General features: G+C 33.5%; 1 protein-coding gene and 1 non-coding gene across 2 annotated transcripts in view; one reads left to right on the top strand and one right to left on the bottom strand.

Moving 5' to 3' along the window:
* LOC149085505 (transient-receptor-potential-like protein) overlaps window positions 1-24935 on the top strand; it is a 144863-nt gene that overhangs the window by 100236 nt on the left and 19692 nt on the right. Inside the window, exons 2-7 of the mRNA XM_089233558.1 lie at window positions 1544-2382; window positions 4473-4709; window positions 11853-12064; window positions 14640-14773; window positions 17929-18424; window positions 24682-24877. Of these exons, the coding sequence (XP_089089684.1) occupies window positions 1654-2382; window positions 4473-4709; window positions 11853-12064; window positions 14640-14773; window positions 17929-18424; window positions 24682-24877 (2004 nt within the window). The 5' untranslated portion in view covers window positions 1544-1653. The remainder of the gene's footprint in view (window positions 1-1543; window positions 2383-4472; window positions 4710-11852; window positions 12065-14639; window positions 14774-17928; window positions 18425-24681; window positions 24878-24935) is intronic.
* LOC149085506 (5S ribosomal RNA) lies at window positions 6801-6919 on the bottom strand. Its single transcript, XR_016192894.1, has one exon. It is a non-coding gene; the product is annotated as a 5S ribosomal RNA (ribosomal RNA).

The following is a 24935-nucleotide window of genomic DNA, read 5'->3' as shown; positions in this document are numbered from 1 at the left end:
ATAATATTCCGTCTCAACTTGTTCTACATATTTCAATTTTCTATTCAAATCAATTCAATGGATATATATTCTACGTACTCGTTACGGGCTCGTGTTTAGAAAAAAATTCAAATAAATTGGTGAAAGAAAATAAATCGTCGCAAACTACAAGCACTTTTTAAAGAATTGACAATGAATTTAGAACATTCATTAGATTTTATTTTTATTATCTTTTTCAGCTTTTGGATGATTTTCAAAGATCACTAATTAAGAACATCATCCAATTTTCTTCTGCGTCTCATTTTGTGATGATTACAACAAAAAAAAAACATTTCTGCAACGATAAAACCGTTGTTAACCCAAGAAATGTTCGATAAAAAATGTATTAATTAGTAGACATCACTAAGTTTGAATATATTAATCATCTATCGATCATTTTAAATTAGATTTTACCTTTTTCAATTAATCCGGTAGATGCAAATTCGTAAATCTTAAAAAGTGAAAGCTAAATAAGAGAGTGGGGATATTATTTTTGTTTCATAATTAATATACATAAAAAACAAAGAACTAGAATGACGATTTGGACATTATGTGATTAATATAAATTGGTTTAACAATGATTATTATCCGCTTTTATCGTGTAGGTATTGTTATAGCGATTTTATTGAATTTAAACGGATGATGATATATTATTTCTCCACAGTGTAACGATGTTGCAGAAAAAAAGAAAATTCAAGTCAGAGAGTTTTTACTTACCGAGATTGCCTGTTCTTACACAGAATTTTATCGACCATTTGGCCTTAATTTGGTTTGAAGAAAGTGATTAGCTCCAAGAATTTTTATCTCGTTCCACTCACTATAAGAACAAAATGATTCAAGTAATCAAGAGGCTAGAAAAGCATACATTTACATTCAGTGTAACCTCTTAGAGGACAACTGTGCCATTTGTGATGCTTCTTCTTAATGAGTTGCGTCAATCTATAGAATAAAGTGACAGCATTTGAACTCCTTTGTCACTTTCTTGAACAAATTAGTATTGACTGCTCCCTAAGCTCGCTTGAAAATTACTTCAACAATATTTATGACTTTACTGGCATTATTTAGAAAGGAAAAAAAACTGAAAGCTCGCAATTTTCTTGCACGATACTGTATTTTCACTAAGCCTTTTATTAAACTTGAGCAGTTGACATTGTTTTAGGCTTGATAATCTAAGGTTTATAAACCCTTTTATTAGAAAATTTCTTAAAAATAACACTCGTTCTAGCACGCACAATGAACGCGAGGATGTGATGAATCGGATACTTTTAAAAACATGACTATACCGTATGTAATATTGACAGTATTGCCTGACAAGAGGGTTGCAAAAAAGAAAGCTTGTTTATTAATTCAGTCGTTATTTACTGGTACATTCAAAAATTTCCAGAACCTTTTTATATTGAAAAATGAATGAGTGTACACATAGATAAATACTACAGAAATTTTACAACTTATTTTTTAGAAAGTTGTTATTATATTTTAATTAATTACGCGGATTATTATATCGCATATTATTTTTTATGAACAGGTTCGCCAGTTGTATTTTTGGATGAGTCGTCTACGTTTCATAGAAACGCTATCTATTTCAAGGCGAGATAGCAAACACAGGAGGCATAGCGAACTAGCTAGAAGAATTTCATGCGTTGTTTTTTTAAGCTGATGCGTCCTATGATTTCAAGGAGTCCTCGAAACGATAAGATGGGCAAACAGACAATGAATCGCACTACAAATCAATATCGCGTACCTATTCCCCTGGAACCTTTGAAAGATGGCCATAGTATGGATCCAAAAGAAAGAATGTTTCTTGAAGCAGCCGAAAGAGGTGACAGACCCACGATGGTACGTTGTTTACAGTCCCCCAATCCAGTTAATGTGAACTGCACCAACATTCTTGGGCGAAGTGCCATTCAGATAGCTGTCGATAATGAGAACGTTGAAATTGTAGAGCTTCTATTGGAACAAGAGAGTGTCAAAATCGGCGATGCTTTGCTCTATGCAATACGAGAGGGTGTATACAAGATTGTGGAAATGCTCATCAATCATCCGAGCATCACCAGCGAGATGCTCGCGAATGACTGGGCAAAAACACGTCAGCCCGGTGAAGAGAGTTCAGATTATTCACCAGATATCTCACCTATCATACTTGCCGCGCACTGTAACCAATTCGAGATCCTACAACTGCTTCTGTCAAGAGGAGCTGTAATAGAGAAGCCTCATGCTTTGTCATGCTCGTGTCAAAAATGTCAGGAGGCAATGCATGCAGATAGTTTACGCTACTCGCTCAGACGTATTCACACATACCGAGCTCTTGCTAGCCCAGCCTGGATGTCTTTGACCAGTGATGACCCTATCCTGACGGCATTTAAGGTGAGTTTAAATTCAGTTACGATATCTCTCAAGTAACAAAGTAAATAGGTTAATTACGTATATATGCAATATAATTTGATATAAAATTGACCTTGACGACCTATACGTTTTTCTCTTTTATTGCATCTCTCATATTTCATCAAGCATGCCCAAAATAATTGCGTTTATGGCATTAATTTGGATTTTTGAAAAGACTTTTGCTATCATTTAAAAATAAATAAGGTTATGCAACACTAATCACAGAACATATTTTTCTTTAAAACCTTTCAGTTAACTTGAAATATTTAAATCTTTCTTCAACTGTGTGTGTGTGATCTGAAAGTATCTGGATATATTTCAACTTAACTTATTATTATTCAAGAATATATTTCAAGCTGATTTTGTATAAAAATTGTATTTATCGTAGTATATGCCCACTGAGAGATCTAGCAGCAATAAAACTATGTAACATATTCGAGTGATTTAAAAATACAGCGTTCAAAATAAAACAAATGCACTCATATATTCTTCAAGAAATCATTTGAAAAAACATCTCATCCGAAATGATAACCTCACGGACAAAAGCATTTTGACAGTAAAAGTTTGTAAAAAAAAGGTCACCAATAATTTATAAGCTAATATAATATAGAACTTGGTTTTTATGTTGTGAGTATTTCGAAAAAGAAAGTAAAAAATTTACAAATTATAAATAGTTATGAGTTCATGGACATGAAGCATCTCTAATATTAAATGATAGTGAAAATATGAATGACAATCTTCCACTTTCTGCTTCTCTGTCTCTCTCTCTCTCTCTCTCTCTCACTGACTTATTTTTCTTTAATTACTTGGTTAAATTTTATTTTCATACAGAAACTGTTTTCATGGTACAATTCAAACAACGAGCAGCATACCTACAATACACAAAAAAGCATTCGCAACGTACTTATTGCCTATTTGAGACATCCAGTTAGAAAGATAGATGTGACAGCACCTTCCATAAAAGAACAAATAATGCTTGACACACAATGTATACTCTTACGTTAAACAAACAAAAATATTCCTACACAGCTCACTTCTGCAGAGGTGAAAGGCAGTACTGTATATTTCTATAATGGTAATTGACCAGGCATTAATCTAAAAGTACGATTCAGAAATGTAATACGATTGTAATGGGTCTTTATCGCAAGTAACATTGATTTCACTTAAATTTATGTTCATAAATTGAAAATTTTCCAACAGGTTGGTATTATATATATTATTCATTTTTCCAATCCCACCAATCCTGTCAAATTTTTTATTTGGCACTATGTGCATTAGAAAACCAGTGTGTGTAAAATACGCAAAAAGTATTTCCCGAAAAGTTATTTCGAAAACATGTTTTGCTAACCACTATAAAGACGGCATTCATTTCCTTTTGTTCCATCCTATGCATAACGTTTCGAATTCATTTATCACTCTGTGTGTGTGAAAGGAATTTTTCTCAAAAAATATTAATTTTTAATTTGGAAATTAACAGCATAAATACACGGAAAAGCTCACCAAGTTATGATTGAAACAAGACAAGACGTAAAATAAATTACTTTATGAGACATCACAGCACAATGTATGGATTTCGGTTTGAAAATATTTAAGTTTATAATTGATGTTAAGAACCACGAATCCATTCAAATTGGTTCAAAAAGCTCTTATGTCAGACAGGTACTTTGTACGCAAAAAGATTTGAACATCAACTTAAGTTTTGATGTAGTTTCTACTCGTCGAATGAATAATCTTTCCAACATCTCACCTACAGATGTTGAAAGAAAAAAAAATCAATTGAGAAATTTATTCGTAGTTTTCGTTTTCCAAACACATTATTAGAACGAGAATATTATTTGACATCAAGTGAATCGCATTTAAGTTTCATTACCATAAGGAAGTGACAACGATCTCGGTCCTGCGTTTCTTAATTTTTCACACGCGACAAGAAAAACGACTGTCTGAAAAACGGGAAAGTACTCATTTATTTGTGATGTTGTCGGAATTTAAAAATTTGCGTCGCATCCGTCAGATTTTGTGTGTATTTTCATCATTTAATTCGTTAGTGTAAGACGTACTTGTTTCCATTGCAGCTCTCTTGGGAACTGGAACATCTGGCCATGAGGGAGAATGAATTCAAAGAAATTTATGTGGAGTTAAGCAATCAATGTAAGAAATATTCATGCGATCTTTTAGACTTGTGCAGAAGCACAGAAGAAGTTATTGCGGTACTCAACAAAAAAACAGATTCCAGTGGTCAGGATGACACCGATCCTGATAAGTTAACACTTTCACGACTCAAATTGGCTCTCAAGTATGAGCAAAAACAAGTAAGTTTTCGCCACAATTCGTTATTCAATTACGTAAAAACTATAAATTAGTTGAAAAGTTGAAAAATAATTAACCCAATTTTCTCTTTCGATCAATTTTCAGCCTGAATAAACTTATACAGGGTGGTAACTATCGACCACCCAGTAATTACACACGTGATTCCTTATGGAGAAACTAATATAGAAAAGTGTTTTCCGTTTTTAGATCGGACGAATATTAAGTGAGTTATAAGGTTTTGAAATTTTGTGACGTGTCATTTTTCTAACAGTCAGTTATGTGCCAAACTCCGAACAAAAATACATTTCTCCGCCTACAGCGGGTTATCACTTCTTGAAAATCAACTGAAATATTCAATCCGATTAGAAGCCAAATTTTACCTTCTTCCTTCACGATTGGAGTTTTTCTCTCCATGTAGAGTGATATTATAACCTTGTTATTACGTATAACTTACGTATTAGCTTCGTCCCCTATGTTGGCAAATTTATTACCAGATTTGTAAGGTGTTAGCCAAATGAGATCTGTTTGAAATTTTTTTTAATCAAATCAACACTTTTTTGCCAAAATGTGGCAATATGTTTACCTTCACTATCAAGTCAAATTTTTTGAGGGAAGGTGCATACAGTGAGTACGTGTTTACTGCGCGATCGTTATTTTACGTTGCCGTTTTAATCAAATTACATGTTGATCAATAAAACGGCAATATTTCTTTGGGTTTTTTTGAACTTTCATCGAAACTGTTACGCGTAAAAGGCTTCAATGAAGGATGTAAAAATTATAGCTTGACGAATGTGTGACTGGTGTGGAAACTGTAAAATAGTAACAATTCAATCGGAGACTTTTAATTAAACTTATTATGTTATGAGAATTGACCTATTCAAAATAATTTTTGGTTTCGCATTTTTTCTATTGATTACACTACTCAATACAGATTTTGGGCTAAAAAATAATTCAGTGATTTTTGGGTGCTTTTGGAATACTGATTCCGAATCTGACAGCGGTTTTTTCAGATCGGCTGTAGTTTTTGGGAAGAAGTGAAAGTTGAATTTCAATGGTAATACCATAAGCCAGGTGCGGATCTATGGAGGTGGGTGATCGGTGTGATCTTTCTCACCCCCCCCCCCAAGCAAAACCCTGATAATTCATGAAATTTTCGGACCTTTTATATGATAATACAACATTTTTTCAATCAGTTCGTTGAAAATTACCTGTATCAACGTTTTTGATTAAATAACAAATTCAAGAAAACTTCGACTAAAAGATAGGAAAAACCAGTACATTTTTTCAAAAAATTCGGGACGGAGAAAAAACAGGAAAAAATCGGAACTATTCGGAAAATACGGGACAAAATGGAGGACGCATGATCACCCTGTGTTTTTTAAGGGTAGTTCAGCATACAATATTCTTGTATGCTGAATGCCATCAAATGAGAAATTATAACAAAAAAAAAATCAATAAAATAGATGCAGTACTTTCTGGAGAACAAAATACAAATACAACGCGACAACAGGTAAAATATGCCGAACGAAGTGGCTGAGAAAAAGTTGCCCATAACAAAGATGGATGCCATATACTTCAAAGTTACAGCAACCCTAATTGATAAAAAAGCAATTACAAAAACTAGAAACGATATATATACATGATAAAATATTATACAATGCCCATAAAGATTACTTATGGTTGTCTTATTCTAAGTATAGATAGCTTCTCGATTTATCCCAACATGTTTATCGTATTTCTTTTTAAACATGTCAATTGTGTTAGGATTTATTACCTCCGAGGGTGTAATCTATTCCATTTATTAACAATCCTATTAGAGAAAAATTCCCTACGACACCATAACGTAGAATTGTCCCTTACCAATCGATACTACTTCACCAAACACCAACTCTGGTCATATCGCTATATTGCAATTTACTGCCATTAGTGAGATGGGTTGGAAGTGAAGGCGCTGTCTATCGGTGGTCGCCTCGAGTTCGATAGGGAAAATATCTTATCTATATCCTCCCTTGGGTTCGAACCCGGGACCCTGACAACAAACTTCACGATGGCAGACGAGTATCTTACGACCAGGCCACTCGGGCTAAAAGTGATGCCAACAGCACGTGGTGTTCCCAGGTGGCCACCCTCCCAAGTACTTACCGCGCCCGATGCTGCTTAACTTCGGTGATCGGACGAGAACCGGTGTTTTCAGAATGGTATGGCCGTTGGCGTCCAATCGATGCTGGTGTCCCCGTAAACAAAATGACTAACACTTATCTATAACCTCTGTAGAGCTGGCTTTGTGAGATGCAAAGAACATATTCTGATTGACTTGTAAAAAAAGTTTTTTTCTCTTTCCTGAAAAGTGTAAAGGGAAAAACTTGTTTTTATACCTCTTTTTCGTTTTTTGTACTTCTGTGTGAGGGTTAATATATTTTTAGCATTTCCAAAAACGCCAAGTTTTACGTTCGGTGTACGATTGATGAATTTAGCAGGATTTTGAAGTGACGTCATCAATATTTAAAGCGTTATAACTCATTAATTATGGATCAGATTGAAACTTAGATCAAGACTGAAAACACTTTTCCCTATTAGTTTTTCACAAGGAATCGCGTGTGTAATTATTGGGTGGTCGATAGGTACAACCCTGTATATTGCCACATTTAGTTTAAAGCATTAAATTTGTTTTAACTAATGTTCAAATAAGATTTATATCAATGTATGCAGTTAATTCATCACAAAAAGCTTGATACTTGTAAACAAACATATAAAATGAAAATTATTATGCTAATTTTTTACGGATTTGTCCATAACACTGATATACAACGTGTACAGTAAATGATTCAAAAATAAGATGGAAAATGTCAATTTTGGTGATGTGTGACAAATGAAAATAACTGACATCAAAATTTTAACAGCAAGACATTTTCCGGAATTATGAGAAAAATTTAATGTTCAATTACCGGTATAATAATCTACATGTAATGTTACCTACGAAAATAAATATGCAGTTGCATAGCTAATTCCCCTCGCCGTAAATTACTGGCGAACCTTGATCCTAGAGGCATATTTTCAATTAGAAAAGTATCCAAACAACATATGTAGACATATGATATATCATTCATATTGCAAGGGATTTTATAGTTACTAAAATAAAAAATTAAGTTTTCATACGGGCAAGCATCCTGTCTTCAAATACAAATACAAATAGAAGGCTACACAAGGCAAAATACCCAACGAGGTGGATGTGAAAAAGATGCCCATAACAAATATGGATGTCATACATTATTTCTAAAATACAGCAACACACAGTTAAAAACGCAATTATGAAACTAAAAACCATATATGTACATGATAAAATGTAATACACTGCCCATAAAAAATATTTATGGTTGTCTTATTCTAAGTATGGATATCTTCTCAATTTACCCCAACATGTTTTTATCGTATTTGAAACCCAATCATCATCAATTACCAAAAACCCAATTAGAAAGTTGTTGCCCTGTCTCTTCTGAGGCCGACAAAAATTCTATGCTTCTAAGTGCAATATTCGCTGAGATATTTGTATTTAAAAAAAATCACTGAAAAGGTAGAAAGGGACAGCATAAATGAGGTAAAGAAGCGTTGTCTGTTAGTTTATACTGTTCTTTCCCACATTTTCAGTGATTTTTTAATTCAAAATTATATCAGCGAATATTGCACTTTTTTTGTTGACCTTAGAAGAGAAAGTGAAACAATATTTTCATTGGGTTTTTGAGAACAGGATGACTGTTAAGTTAATTTTTTTTATTTTAATAACTATACAACCCTTTTGAATATGAATGACGTATCTGAAGTTTACACGTTATTTGGATACTTTTCCAACTGGAAGTTAGCCTCTAGAATCAATGGTTCACCAGTAATTTGTGGGGAGAAGAGTTAGCTATACACCCTGAATAATACATATGTATTTTTTATGTTTAATAATACTTGTATAAACTTATGTCATTAGTATTTAAATTGAGTTTATCAAAAAATAACATCTAAGTGAAGAAACATTTAACGTCAAACCAACTTTTTCTAAAGCATGAGCGGAAGGTGAATTGCGAAGCGGGAAAAAATCTCAAAAGGTTTAACTTCCGACACTTTCTAAAACAATTTACGCATAACAAAAAGATGTTGAAAGATTTCGCTTCCGTATAATCTTAAGCTACAAGAATTAGAAGTTTGTTTTGTAAAAACAAAGTGTACTTCATTGTGAATAAGATACTAACTATTATGTGATTAAAAAAATAAGGAAATCCTTTATCTACGTATATCTTTATTCTTTATTTGAGAATAATAAAGTAACGAAAAGAAACATGATGACTATGTACAGGTATCCTTCGCTTCACGTGGTTTCTCTATAACGCGATTTTTAAAAAGTTAATTTTAGAAATTGCGACCAGCAAAATTTGGTCTGTAGTTTAATTTTAATCCTGAAAATGGGCTTGCAAATTAGAAATAGGACATAATTAAAATGACAAAATCCGTTGGATTTGTTAATTCCGATGAGACAAATATTGAGCGCTCAAATTCATCTCACAAACGAACATCTTTTGGTAAACCATCGACATTGCTATCAGAATTTTAATCAAAGAAAACGATCCTAACGACTCTAGAATTTTCATATGTATTTGCGAGGGATATTCAGAATTCTCCAGATTTGCTTTTAAAGTTTTCATAAAGAGACGAAGAATGTTGCTTATCAGCTGTGAACCTCGACTGTTTTCAGTAAAAAAGTTATCAGCTCTTCATATCAGGCTCTCCAAGAAAGAAAACATTCAGACTCACTAGTATCGATCAGAAGTAGCAAATACAGAAGTAAAAATATTAATTAAATTTATTCATAAGTCTAAATTGAGGAATTTAAGGTTTACTTTATAAGTTTGAGTAATTAATTCATTAAAAAATTTTTATTTTGCTGTTGTAAGTTAGGTTTACTTTTTCTTATCCTCTTGAAGAAAACTCCTATCCCTCTCTTATTCATGTTTAGAGTCCGGATTATATGTACTAAAAAAGTGGCGAAATATGCTCTAAAAATATGCACACATGCACTTTAAAATACCAAAATATGCACTAAAAACACAAAACGTGCTGAAAAGTCTTGAAAAAGGAGAAAATTCCAAAATATATACCAAAAAAGAGAAAACATACGGCAAAAAAAAAGAAAGGCAGATATTTTTTAAAATGCATATACAGGGTGATTCAAAACTCAACGTACAAATTTTTAGGGGAGGTAGAAATCACGAAAACAAAACAGAATCACATAGGAGTGTATGACCGGAAACCCCAATCTGATCAGCTGGAGGATAAACGAAGATGCAGAAATTACAAGCCAATAATGGGTGGAAAAACTCTTCAAAAGTTTCATTGCGTGCATAACTGTGGATGGTAAAAATTTTGATCACTTGTGAAACTTAACATGTACACGTACTGTCCTCGTGTAAAGAATGAAAGGAAAGTTCACCAACAACAATTCACTACTGGGAAAATTCACCAACAACAATTCACTACTGGGAAAATTCACCAACAACAATTCACTACTGGGAAAATTCACCAACAACAATTCACTACTGGGAAAATTCACCGACAACAATTCACTACTGGGAAAATTCACCGACTAACAACTGATTGACGGAAAATTCACCGATAACAGTTCGACACGAGTCAGTGAGCCAGTTAAGTTCAGTCACTCTTCTCTTTCACACACTCGCTCATTCACTCACTCACTCGTTCACTTGCTTAATCGATCATTCATTTACTAGTTCATTCACTCATGTCGAACTGTTGCCGGTGAATTATTTGTCCGAGAATTTTCACCGCGATGAATTTTACATTCGGCGAGTTGTTGGCCGGTGAATTTTCTGGACACGATGTTAGGGGCCGTTCAAGTATTACGTCATCATCGATGGGGGTGTTTCCGATTTGCTGACTTTTGATGACAAGGGGGGGAGGGGTTTTAGATAATGCTTACGTCATCAACCATCCTTTATGAAAACAGGGGGGGGGTCAGCGTTTTGCTGACTTTTGCTGACAAGGGGGGGGGGGTCAAAAATGCCTAAAAATTTGCTTACGTAATACTTGAACGGCTCCTTAAATTTAAAGCCAGTAACGCGGTAGCTGCAGAAATTCGACATCATGTTTAGAAAAATCTGTTAAGTAGAGTTCATCAGTTTCAATTTTATTAAAATTTAGTATAATATAATTCTTCAGTTTTTATCATTCAAAATTGTTGCCATTTCTAGGTTTCTTTTTTTTTTTTTTTAAATGCCAAAACTCTACTGCTTGAAATTTTTTTATCTCGAAATTTTTTGGGTTCTGTCAGTTTCGATATGAAGAAGTTCGACTGTATTTGAAATTTTAAGGTTGATTCGCTATCAGGGGCACCCTTACCAGACGCGGAGCCCCCTGCGGAAATAACTGTGGGGACAAAGACGTCATAATAATTTCGGTGAGCCTCAGTCCCGATTTTGCATATTCTGTCGGAGAAGGGAGTGGGCATCCAAAAATTCACACATCGAAACTAAGGATAATAATTGACAGATCCAGCACCCATTAAAATTCAGAATTCCAGAATGGTTGAAAATACAGAATTCCTGAATTGACGAAAATACAGAATTCCTGAATTGACGAAAATTCAGAATTCCACAACAGATGGAAATTCAGAATTCCAGAATGGGTGAAAATACGGAATTCCAGAATGGATGAAAATACGGAATTCCAGAATGGATGAAAATACGGAATTCCAGAATGGATGAAAATACCGAATTCCAGAATGGATGAAAATACCGAATTCCAGAATGGATGAAAATTCAGAATTTATGGAAAAAAATTATTGTTGCCGTAAGTGCGAGTTCCCCAAATCCACAGGGACCGGTACGACCACACCTGTCGCATAACCCCTAAAGGCAGCTCTGTTCGCTTGTTATAAAAATCAGCTGCTTGATAAAATCAAAATCGCCAGGATAAAAGGTATTTTAATAAGCGGCACTTGTACTGTATATTTATTTATTGTTATTAATTTTTGTCCATGCAATGAAATTTCAATTGCAGTGAATAAAAAACGGGCCTTTCATTTATGTCTTCTCGATTTTTTTTTTGTAATATATATTCAATTATATCATTTCCATATAATTATACAGTTTGTGGCCCATCCGAATTGCCAGCAGCTTTTAACATCAATATGGTATGAAGGTCTTCCAATATGGAGAAGAAGAAATGCTTTCACAAAGATAATTCTCTGCGTCAGTCTAATAACATGCATACCTCTCATCGCAATTTATTACTTGTTATTTCCACGAACGAAGCTTGGGAAAATATTTCGTTCACCTTTTATGAAATTCATCTACCACAGGTAAGTTTTTGATTTTCTTTAAATTATACAGGTCTAGGATGAAAAAAGCTTTCTTAAAAATAATTAGTCTTTCTTATAGTTTTTTGGATGCTAATTACTAGAAAAATAATTAAAAAATTCCATCACGTCTAGTTTTTTGAGATAAAGTGAAAATTAAATTTCAATAGTAATATAAAAGCGGCATACAAATCACAAAGACTGCTCTATAAACAAATATAGTAAATCATTGGCAAAGATATTTTAGTGATTTTCGAATCATTTTGTGGGGGGGGGGGGTGCTGATTCGAAATCTGGTATTTGTTTTGTCATATTGGCTCTACTTTTTTAGATAAAGTAAAAATCGAACTTGAATGGTAATACATAAGCAGCATAAGAATCACATTGAAACTGTGTGTGCGCTATTAAACAAATATATCATTGCCAAAGATAATTCAGTGATGTTAGGCTGATATTGTGGCGCGACTGCGAATCTGGCATTGGTTTTGTCAGATTGGCTCTAGTTTTTGAGATAAAGTGAAATCATATTTCTTTGGTAATAAATACATAAGCAGTATATAAATCACATTGAAATTGTGCGTTATGAATAAATATAGTAAATCATTACCAAAGATATTTCATTGATTTTAGGGTGATTTTTTTAGGGCCTAACACAGGGCTGGGATATAAATGTGAAGTATGTACTTTTATATGAGGTTATTTATTTAAAAATAAAAATTCCAAAATATTTGGATTTGAGTTATTACCCTCAAAATATATAAAATCGTTTTGTGGAAAAACCTTACGTGATAGAAAATAATGGATCACATTTTTGGAATCAGCACAGAAAATAATACAAAAATCGGTTTATATACATATATATATATATATATATATATATATATATATTATATATATATATTATATATATATATATTATATATATATATTATATATATATATTATATATATATATTATATATATATATTATATATATATATATTATATACACTCATGTCCATAAATTAAGGATAATGCCAGCTCCGGCAAATAAAGGTTCAGAAACAAAACAAACGTTACTCATTCATAAAGCCCATTTATTAACCAAAAGATAAAGAACAAAAACGATGGTGTATGTATGATACCATTCATAAAAACTATGATTTTTGCTCCCTGGAGCAATTGTAAAAAATATCTCCTTTACAAAAACTTACTATTACATGGTTGGTATGATGATTAATACATTGTATGTCTTCCATGCGATGAAATACAGTCCGTACAACGCCTAGGCATGCTGAGTATCAAATTATCGATCTGATCTTGGGGAAGATCACTCCACTCAGCAAGCAATGCTCTCCGAAGTTCCGGTACACATGTAGGAGGTGGTTGACGGGCTGCAACTCGTCGGCCAAGCATGTCCCACACATGCTCTATCGGATTCAAGTCAGGTGAGAATGCTGGCCATTCCATACGGGTTATATCCTCAGATTCAAGGCATTCGTTTACGATGTTTGTTCGGTAAGGACGGGCGTTGTCATCCATAAACACAAATTCGCCAAACCCATGGCACCCCTAAACAAACGTACATGTTGTTCCAGAATGATGTCCCGATAAATTTGGGCTTTCATGGTTCCGGTTTGAACATGCAGATCTGTTCTGGAACCCAGTATAATTCCACCCCAAACAAGCAATGCCGCACCACCGTAACCGTGTCGTTCAATGATGTTGTCTTGGTGGTAACGGGTACCTGGCGTTCTCCATATGAAAGTCCGACGTGAATCAGACTGTAAGCTAAACGTGAACTCGTCGGAAAACATCACACAAGCCCACTGTGACGATGTCCACATTGCATGTTCTCTACTCCAGGCTAATCGCTGCCGACAGTGAGTTGCCGTGAGCGGAACACATCTGACAGGCCTGCGAGCATATAGACCAATATCTCCCAAACGTCTGTACACGGTTTGCCTTGAAATTGTGGTACCCGTGGCTGCAGATAGCTGACGAGACAGGTCGGATGCTGTGCTCCGTCTGCTTCTTTTGGCAGTTACTGCCAAATACCGGTCCTCGTTCGGCATTGTAACTCGGGGGCCACCTGTACTGTAACGTTACTGACATTTCCGTTATCTTGGAATCGTTGCCAAAGCCTAGAGATGACACTTTGGGCAATTCCAAGTTCCTCGGATACTTCCATCTGAGTACGCCCACATTCCAGGCGGCCGATAATTCTACCACGTAAAAAATCATCCACATGCGTCCTCTGTGTCGTAACTATTCGCTTATTGCACTGAGCGCCTTACAGAACTCTTGTGAACAATTTTACTTCTTTGCCACCATTCCTTATATACCCCCCCCCCCCTTACACTCTCGTCATTGTGACGCACTATCGGCATCATTCTTGCAGATGTGTGTGATAATTCTACAGGTTAAATTTTTACTTTAGATTTCGATTTCCGTGTAATTCTGAATTATCCTTAATTTATGGACATGAGTGTATATCAAAACTAAAAACTTCGAGAAAGTATCTTTTTATAGACCTGTTTCCGATTGAGTTTTTTTTTCGTGTTTTCTTACTTACTTTTTAATTATATCCGTGTACAGTGCCTCTTTCGGATTCTTCTTACTTCTTTTGGTGCTGGCCTCGACGAGAACAGAAGGCAGTGAACGATCTCGTCAGAATGTAAGAGGACCACCTCTCTCGTTTGTCGAGTGGTTAATCTTTTTTTGGGTTATTGGTGAGTATTTTGTTCTAATTACCTAGACAGAGAGCATTTATAAAAAAATCTGTTCGGTAAATGAGCTGAAATAAAATTCAAAAATTGCCTTTAAACAAAAACAACAGGTTGTTTCTTTTTAAGGTATCCGACTACCTTTATTAGCGTTTTTCTACAAAATGATACTGGAGTGGTCTTTAATAATATTTTTTGATGGAAAGTTTCTCGAATTGGTGAAAAAAATGACAAATTTTGGACTTCCTATGTCATTTTCTAAACTATCAAAAAAGTCATTTTTATGTCAAATTTTAAGCAAAATTGATATAGTATTCGAAACACTGCAAAAATGCTACGAATGAAATGTTTTTTTTTTTATATTTAGATAGTGACAATGGAGGTTATGAACGAAAATTTAAAGGATTGTATGAAATGCTCATAAGTTAAACTCGAATCTGTTGATGCATGTGTGAATTTTTTGAAATTTCATTAAACAACTTATATAAACATTGTAACTAGACATGTGATGGACTTTAGATTTTGATTCATAACCTTTGCAATACAGGGCAAAATATTATATTAAAATTTTGATTGAAGAATTTGGCGCCTGGCTGTCCATAGGTTAGGGAGCTAGCATCTGACTGCAGGTCTGGGTTCGGGTATGAATGCCTACTACACGAACAAATTTCCTGGACAGATCATAATGATCTCTTGGGAATACGTGATGATCACGTTATTATTATTATTATTATTTGTAACGATACAGTTTTAAAAATCATGTTTTAAAGTCAAGTAAAATGTCAAAAATAACATTCTTCGTAAAACACGTTTGAGGTTCTTATTCACAGATTATTTGATGTAAAAACGCAACACTAAAGTGGGAGTAACTTCGGTTCCTAGCGTACAGAAAACCCAACTCATAAATCAAAAATAAATTTAGTTCGACAAGGTGTGTCACACAAAAGTGAAACCAGACTTATTTTGAAATTCATACTATTATATTACTTTATACTTCACTAATATTATTTAGAAGATAAAAGTCATGAATTTCATTTCTGAGATATCTTTTAAACCGTGGATACTTATCACTCTTTCTATCAGTGTTCCGTTTTTATGATGTAAATGGACAAAATTAAAAGAATTAATTTTCATTTTAATTCCATTGAAAGTAGAGTTAATGAAACTGACATAGATTTATTTTAATACCAGCAAAAAAATTTAAATAGTAAAAAAATTCATTTAAAAATTTATGACATCTGAAAGATATGCAAAATAATATTTAAATAGAAATGTAAATTTTGATACGTTTTCACGCGAACGAAATTTATAGGAGAACCAATAAATAAAATTCGTATCACGTAGACATAGTACAATGTTAGACGAACCACAGCTTTCAGTAAAGTACAATACTATACTTGTTTCCACGTCATATACATATGTATATTCTACGATACGTACTTTTATGATGTAAAACTCGATCATGGAATTTTCCTCTCTCTCGCCAATAAAATTTATTCACGCAACGTGAGTAGTGTCCAAGCAAAGCAGAAAAGAATGTCTTATATCTACCGATAATCTTTACAAGTATGTATATAAGAAATTTAAAGCTACAAGCGTATGCAGTAAAAGATTCTTTTCCTTCAGAGTTCTTCGACGATTTTCACAATATAGCCAAATTTACCAGTCGGTTTGGTCCAAAGAGAACTTCCGTATAAAGAGAATCGATTCCAAGGTTTTAGAGTCGGATTCTCACCGACAAGAAGGTCGATTCCCACGAGTGGAGCGCTGACATGGTTTGGACGTTAGGGGGTGGATCGGATACGTACAAGTGATTGATGACTCGAAACGTTTAGGTTGCCAAGAGAATCGCATTTAAAATTGACAAAAAGGTTCACGATCCCAATTTCCGCAATTAACTTAGTTTGAAGAAAAAAAGAAAAAATTGCATTTTGCCCCCGCGATTCCTTTTGTTAACCCTATACCCCCAGGGTCGCCCTTACCAGACGTTGGGTCAGGTGCGAAAATGATAGCGGTGCCAGAAGATATAAAACTAATAATTCCAGCTCCATGAAAATTCAGAGCAAATGAAAGAAATAATTCCATAATTGATGAAAATTCAGTGCGAGGCCCCCAAAACGTTGGGCCAGGAGCGACCAGATGCGACCACACCTGTCGCCCATACCTAAGGGTGGCCCTGTTGACATCACATGGGTAATAACCTATAAATTTACTTACGTGCATTTACTGGCATATACTGACATTTTTTTTAAATTATTACTGGAACAACTTCAAAAGCTTGAAATTCATTGAAACATGTGGTAATATTATTTTTTTTTTGTATTGTAAAAATTTCAAGGGTTCATATTTTTTTCATCAATTTTCTTTATGTGTTTATCGTACGGGGTGATTATAAAAAAACTATCCCGACATATGGGCCCCTAACTATCATACCATTCACAGAAACTGAATGAAATTTTAGCATAAGGTATTTTGAGGTATACGCTCAAGAATGATATGGAAAACAACAGTGTCACTCTAACAGTTACGGTTACAGTGAGAAAATTTCGAAAATATCAAATGGCAACACCAAGTTTTTTGTATTGGAATGCGATCTCCATACTGAAAAACACTAAATAGCGTTGGAATGGCACCTGTAGCACGAAAATTCCCGGAGCTAGGCAAGGAAAAAGTAAAAAGGACTTTGCCGTGCATCAGAGCATTAATGTTCGTTTCATTCATCACACCGTTTCTTCGGCTGAGATCCCAGCCTCCACAAGGTCATGTGGAAAATTTGTGAAACACAATAAAATGCTTTATTTTATGCTGCTTCTCTGCCCTCACTTTTAGCCCATCTACCGCCGGTGAGTTTCATGCTACAGTTGCCGTTCGAACGCTATTTAGGGTTTTTCACAATGGAGATCACATTCCAATACAAAAAACTTGGTGTTGAAATTTGATATTTTCGAAATTTTCTCACTGTAACCGTAACTGTTAGAGTGACACTGTTGTTTTCCATATCATTCTTGAGCGCATACCTCAAAATACCTTATGCCAAAATTTCATTCAGTTTCTGTGAATGGTATGATAGTTAGGGGCCCATACGTCGGGATAGTTTTTCATAATCACCCTGTACAATAAGAAGGCTGTAGTTTATATTTTGCTATCATTCATATTTATAGGAATGGTATGGGCAGAATGCAAGCAGCTTTGGGAAGAAGGCCTAAAAGCATATGTTCGACAATGGTGGAATTGGCTGGACTTTATCATGTTGTCTTTATACTTGACCACTTTTTCTCTGAAAGGCGTAGCCTACATTCAAGTTCAAAGTGGTCGCTATGGACCGCGAGTCTTACAAAGAGCTCTTTGGCCAGGAAACGACCCTTCGTTGATCGCGGAAGGTGTCTTTGCAGTAGCCAACGTGTTCAGTTTTGCTCGCATTATATATCTATTTCAAACAAATCCTCATCTCGGACCATTACAAATATCTTTGGGTTGCATGATAATCGACATAGCGAAATTTCTTTTTATATTCTTCCTCGTACTGACGTCTTTTGCTTGTGGTCTAAATCAGCTGTACTGGTATTATGATTCTAATACGGAATATTGTGAAACAAAAATTGTTAATGGAGAACGTCATAGTTTCAATTGCCAATACAACCCGGATGCGTTTATGACGTAAGTTTATTTCATTAATATGTGCATTATTTTGGTGCTAATTGGTGTCTAACATTATTTTGGTGCTTAATGGTGTCTAAAATTATTTTGGTGCTTAATGGTGTCTAAAATTATTTTGGTGCTTAATGGTGTCTAAAATTATTTTGGTGCTTAATGGTGTCTAAAATTATTTTGGTGCTTAATGGTGTCTAAAATTATTTTGGTGCTTAACTATTTTGGTACTTAAATTATTTTGACGTTGAATCGGGCTGAAAAAGTATGATAAATATTTTTAATATGCTATTGCATTTCATTGTCTCTTGACTATAATAAACCCAGTTAACCCTACAGTGCATACTGTTGCCAATCGGCAACATCGACTTTTAGTACGTATCTTTTCCCGTTGCCAATCGGCAACTTCATGTTTGAGACATTCATTATTCCCATTTTTCATTTTCGTTCGAAAACCATTCATAGATGACATTAAAACTCTTTAATTAAAAAAGGAAATGTAAATTTTCTGTAACCTGTTTAAAAAAAATCATGCAATGTAGGGTTGAAATGTTTTGTTTGCATTTTTTTTTGCGTTGAAGTTTATGACCCGATATTTTTTTCTATAGTTTGAATCACAAAGAAGGTAGTTATATATTTGGAAAGTAATATTGCTTCAATACATTTATTTTATTTGCGTAGACAAATTAAGACCCTGTACAAGCAGAACGATTCGAAATAGATTTTTTAAAATATTTTCTCGGCATTCTATATGCTTCATTAAGTATGGAAAAAATTATCAGCTCAAAAACAAAAATCATGCATTGTATAGGGTAAATAACTGAAATAATAACTTCACTTTAAAAATTTACTCGATGAACATCTGATCCAACGTAGGTCCATCACTCAAAATTTACCATTTCCTATTCTTTGAAAAACGAATAACTGACATGTAAAATTTATATTACAAAAATAATTATAAAACTACGATTATGAGTCCCCAAATATACAAGATGGAAATTGCGACCAGTTCTTGCAAGGAAAAATTAGCTGACTAGCATACTTTGATATACGATATAGTTCAGTAAAATAAAAATGATTTCTTTCTCGAAAGATACTTGATATTCTTCACCATTACGCAGAAACCAATCTTCAATACATTAGGAGGAAAGAACTGTGATTATTTTTTTTTTTACTTGGGGCGATATAAAGAGAGATTTCTCTTTGTATACGAAGATATAACGTGTTCCTGGAAGCTTAACTTCACGAATTTTGTACATCGCATTCAAATATATTCAGTGTAACTTTTGTAGTTTGTCTGTATTTGTTGATAACTTTTTTTCATATCGATGAATATATTTGGCCTTGAGAATTCTGTTTTTTTACTGATTCTCAGTGTTTGTTAACGTGATTCGAATATCCAAACACTTATGAAAAAATAACTAATCACTATTCTGACAATCATTTAAATTTTAATAAACTGCAAAAAATATTTGTACCTTATTTATATACATACACATAATTTAATGGAATTATAAAACTAAAAAATACCCAGCTTTGATTTTATGGTATCATACTGTTATCATAGCGTGTTGGTTAAAGAGATTGATCAAATCGAAAAGCTTAAGTGTTATGAGTGAGGGTCCGATTGCCGCCCACGGTTCTAACACAATTGACACGTTTATAAAGAAATACGTTTAACCTATCGGGTAAATCGAGAATCTGTCCATACTTGGATAAGACAACCATAAATATTCTGTTATGGGCAGTGTATTACATTTTATCATGTATATATACTTTTTAGTTTTTATAATTGCACTTTTAATTGGGGGTTGCTGCATTTTAGAGAAATGTATGACATACATATTTGTTATGGACATCTCTTTTTCAGCCACCTCGTTGGGTATTTTGCCTGTTGTGGCCTTGTATTTGTATTTGTATACGTAATTCTCCACACCACGAAGACTAGAAACTAACTTCTTGGAAATTTCTTTGATGAGCTTGTTTCAGTTTTTCCGATTTGGAAAATTTAAAAATGCAACGTCAGATATATTTTTAAATAAGTATTTAAATAATTCTTTAATTGAAACAGATTTATTAAAATTTCAAACATTTATATGGAAAAAAAACATTTAAAGGACCATTAGACTGCGTTTTATCCATCTTAGGCAAGTTGATTGTACGCAATTGCGTATATTTTATTGAATTATCATTAAGCTGTTAATTAGTGTCCTTTTTTAAATATCTCTATAATTTATATCTATGAAATTCTTTTAATCTTATGCAGTTTAGAAATCAATCTCCATTTTCCGATTTGAAAAATTAAAATGAAACGTCAGGTGTTTTGTTTTTTTTTGGTTTTTTTTTTGTTATTTGGAAAAAGTATATTTATTTCGACGATGCAAATTTATTTTTCGGACTTCAAACTGATTAATGGCAGTCCTAAACGACATTGTCGTTTTAAAATTTATGGTTCTAATATCGGCAGAATGTGAACGACCAACCTCTTTATTTTCGAACACAGAAGGTGGAGTTGAAAGCCAACTTTTAAGAGTGCTTCAATTTTGTTTCAGAGAGGGGAATGATTGTCATTACTGTCATTGCTGTGGGAACTTTAAAAGAGACTCATAACTAATGGGTTAGGGGTTCTACTGTTTCTTTTTATTTATCACTCTTTTTCTTTGCGATTTTTATACCCATAAATAGCATGAAAAATGTACGATTAGAATGTTTTTTTTTTTAATGTATATTTGGTTGTCATGCTCAGCAATAAAGACGTAAGGTCAAACATCCACAATCAAAATCATTATTGCTGATATTGGAGGTGATTTTTCAAAGCTTATCCTTAAAAATAACTTCATTTTAAATAAAATGTACCTCAATATTTTCATTGGTTTGTTGTGGTCGATAAATTAGATATTTTGCTCACTGTTAAAATTTAAAAATACAATCTTTTTTTTTCTGAAATACCGTACCTCGTAAAAAGCCATACTCTATTTTTAATATACTTTGTATAAGGGCATCAACAAATATTCACAGATTATACTTTTGACCGAAAGTGCAAAATTACTTTAACTACCGAAAAATTTAATAGTTACATAATTAATTACTTCACGAGTAAAGATATAATCTAAAATCGAACAATTTTCAAAGTTATATGACAAATAAATTCAAACGAAACTGAATATTTTATGCTGTTTTTGATAAGAAAGCAATGAGATATCACTCAATAACAACTTGGTACACATATCAAATTTTGTTTTATATAATCGGATAAAATTGAAGGCTCTTCGAAATTTTAATCACGTAGTTCTTCTCACGATGATTCGATATCGATCACCACCGTGAGAAATTCAAGTCTTCAACAGGGATGATAACGGCTACTGGGCGATCTAGAGCTGATAGAATTCGACTTATCACTTCAAGGGAACTCAGCAACAAGAAAAGAGAGGAAGTGTTGGTAGTTTCTTAAATCCTCTCACAGAGAATCGAGAACGTATAGATCAGTGTATGTTCATGTTAGTTTCATCATCAATCAAAAAGAAAAATCGAAGTCTTCAGCAGCCCATTGTACGAGATCCTAAGGTTTTAACAGCGTGGTTAAGTTTCCGTTGTCGAAGCGAATAAATTGTAACACCGCTCTAGTATTGATTTTCGATGAATTTCATTAAGAAGATCCCGAGCGAAAGCATTGTTGAAACGTAACTAAAGGATTTCTTTTTTTTTCCCTTTAGCTCCTATAAATAGCGGATAATAAAGTAATCTCAATTAATTCTTCAGATTTATTTCTGCTCGTCCATTACATAGTTGTTTGTTTGAATTAAAAAAAATAAAAAAATAAAATTTTTATGCTCACTTTTTTTTTTATTAAAAAAAAAATATTCTGGATCATAAAATATGTATTATGCATTGAGTATATCACCATAATCATTTCAGCAGTGTTTCTGGTTATTAATCACGGGTAAGAATGCTGCTTAAATAAAAATTGACTGATAATGGAAAATTATGCTTTTCGGTGGTAACTAACTCTGAAGTAACGAATTCAAAAACTTATTTGAATGCCTAACGTGATTAGTTTAACGTAAAACAGTCCTTTCATATTTGCATCAGCTTAGGAAGTGTAGAGAAAGTCAAGCAAATGTGTCTCATATGTCCTATCGGATGACATTAAACTAGATTATCAGTTTGGTCAACCACGCTCCTTTGACGACATATGGACAAACTGATAGTTACGGTCATCACATCACTTTCAGCCTAGCTGGGAGCTGTTAATACATACCAAACTGAATTCATGCTGATGAAGTCTATCCAGCTAAATTTTCGTAAAATGTGTTATTTAATGAATAAAACATTTTATGAAAATTTCTACGCTTGCATATACATTTTTGTTAACTTTCGGAAAAACTCTTTTGGTTACCTGATAGTAACTCTGTGAACATATTGTTGCATAACTATATGTAATTATATGCATGTTCATACATGGTAAAATCTCTTTTTGGAGTTAAATATATTTTCGTATAAGTTATTTAATTCCTTGAAATACACCTACTTAGATTAACTGCTATTTAGAGCTTCAATTTTTTTTATATCGACTTTAGTATCGATTAAACGAGGTCGTCTAAAAGATATTTTATAAAATCCACGTTAAAAATGGAATCTCCAGCTGCCGGCCTAGTTTCAGTTTACCTACCACACATGAATTGAATGAATTTCATGCTGAGAGAAAATGCCGGCCTATATATCCATGCGCTTTACTTTATACATAATGTGCATAATGCTATATTTCTATCAAATGTCCGTGAAACAACCAAATTTTTTCATCAAATTATTTAAAAAGGATGTTGCGTGAATAAAAAATTCGCTTCACACGTTTTCAAAACTTCAAGAAATATAAGGGGGGAAATCAAAAATTCAGTGTCCTTGTGACGGCAATTTTGGAAAATATTCCAACTATTTCTTTTTTTAAAGACTATTAAAAATAATTGTCAAAAACATGGAGATTTATTACAACAGTATGAAAATAATGCCGCAGCCTTACGGAATCATATAAATGATATATGAATCTCGTTTTTTGTACCTTTTTGATCCTTTTCTGGTCATTTCTCCAGTTGAACTATGTACAGGGTGGGTATCAAACGGTGGTATGGCATTTTACTGGCGTACCTTGATTCTAGAGGTACACTTCCAAATAAGCTGTGGTACTCAAATATGTCATTCAGGTTTCAAGGGATTGTATAGTTATCAAAATAAAAAATTAACTTTTTGTACAGTCTTTGTGTACCCCAAAACCCAACTATACAAGAAAGCTGTTGCCCTGTCTCTCCTGATGCCAAAAAAAATGTTTCATGTTTCTAAGTGCAATATTCACTGAGATATTCAAATTCGAAAAACGGAGGAAAGTTGTGGAAAAACAGCGTTAAATGCAGAAAAACCGTTTTACCCGCATTTATCGCTGTTATTTCCCCAAATTTCCACTATTTTTCGAACTTGAATATCTCAGTGAATACTGCACTTAGAAACGTGGAATTGTTTTTGTTGGCATCAGGAAAGATAGGGCAACAGCTTTCTAATTGGGTTTTGGGGCGCACAGGGACAGTATAAAAAGTAAATTTTTTATTTTAATAACTATACAGCCACTTGAAATATGAATGTACTTATATCTGAGTACTACACGTTATTTGGAAACATTTTCTAAGTGGAAGTGTACCTCTAGGATCAACGGTTATGTAAAATGTCATACTCCCCGTTTGCTATGCAATATACAGGGCGTATATTATTTACTTATAACACAAACCGGTTGTTGATACAGACGAAATTTCACTTGAAACGTGTCAAAATAACAATACCAATTTTAGTCTAAAGTGCGATGTTTTGACATATACATATTTTCTGATGCAGATTCTTAAACTTTTTTCCTTCGCGGTACTTTAGGAATGAGATTAGAATTATTTTAGATATCATACGTGAAGCTACTCGATCTTTAAGTTTTTCTGCAAACCCTAAAATGCAGTTGCATATGGGTTGTGGGTTGGGAATCAAATACTTATTATTACGTTCAATTTAGTTTTATTCCTAAAATGTCTCGCCGTTAGAGCTCGTTGCTCTAATGATATAAAACTATTCATCGTTCTAGTAAACTCGCACATGTGGTTTCGTAACAGATCACAATCACTTAAATGTCGAAGCGCCAACCAAAAAAATCCCCTAATACTTGTGGTTTATTTACATTTTGAACCGTACCTGCATTATTTCAAAATATTTTGAATGAAATTTTCCTTTATTTATAGGATTGGAAATACATTTGCTACTCTTTTTTGGTCATTATTTGGGATAAGTTCACCGAAAAGCACAGATTTGGTTGAGGACGACTTTTTCATCGAAACTGTTGGGCAAGGGCTATTCATGTCATACCACGTAACAGCCATTGTTGTACTAATCAACATGCTCATTGCAATGATGACAAAATCGTTCCAAGTTATTGAGGTAAAAAGATAAAAATAATTTTCAAATGGTTAATTAACTGATGTGATATTTATCAATT

The sequence above is a fragment of the Pholcus phalangioides genome, unplaced genomic scaffold, assembly GCF_987345545.1.
Source record: "Pholcus phalangioides strain wild (caught in Gottingen) unplaced genomic scaffold, Ppha-v1.0 ptg000007l_1, whole genome shotgun sequence".
In the NCBI taxonomy this organism is placed as follows: Eukaryota; Metazoa; Arthropoda; class Arachnida; order Araneae; family Pholcidae; genus Pholcus; species Pholcus phalangioides.
The sequence above is the reverse complement of the archived record's forward strand: the minus strand, read 5'-3'. Positions and strand labels throughout refer to the sequence as shown.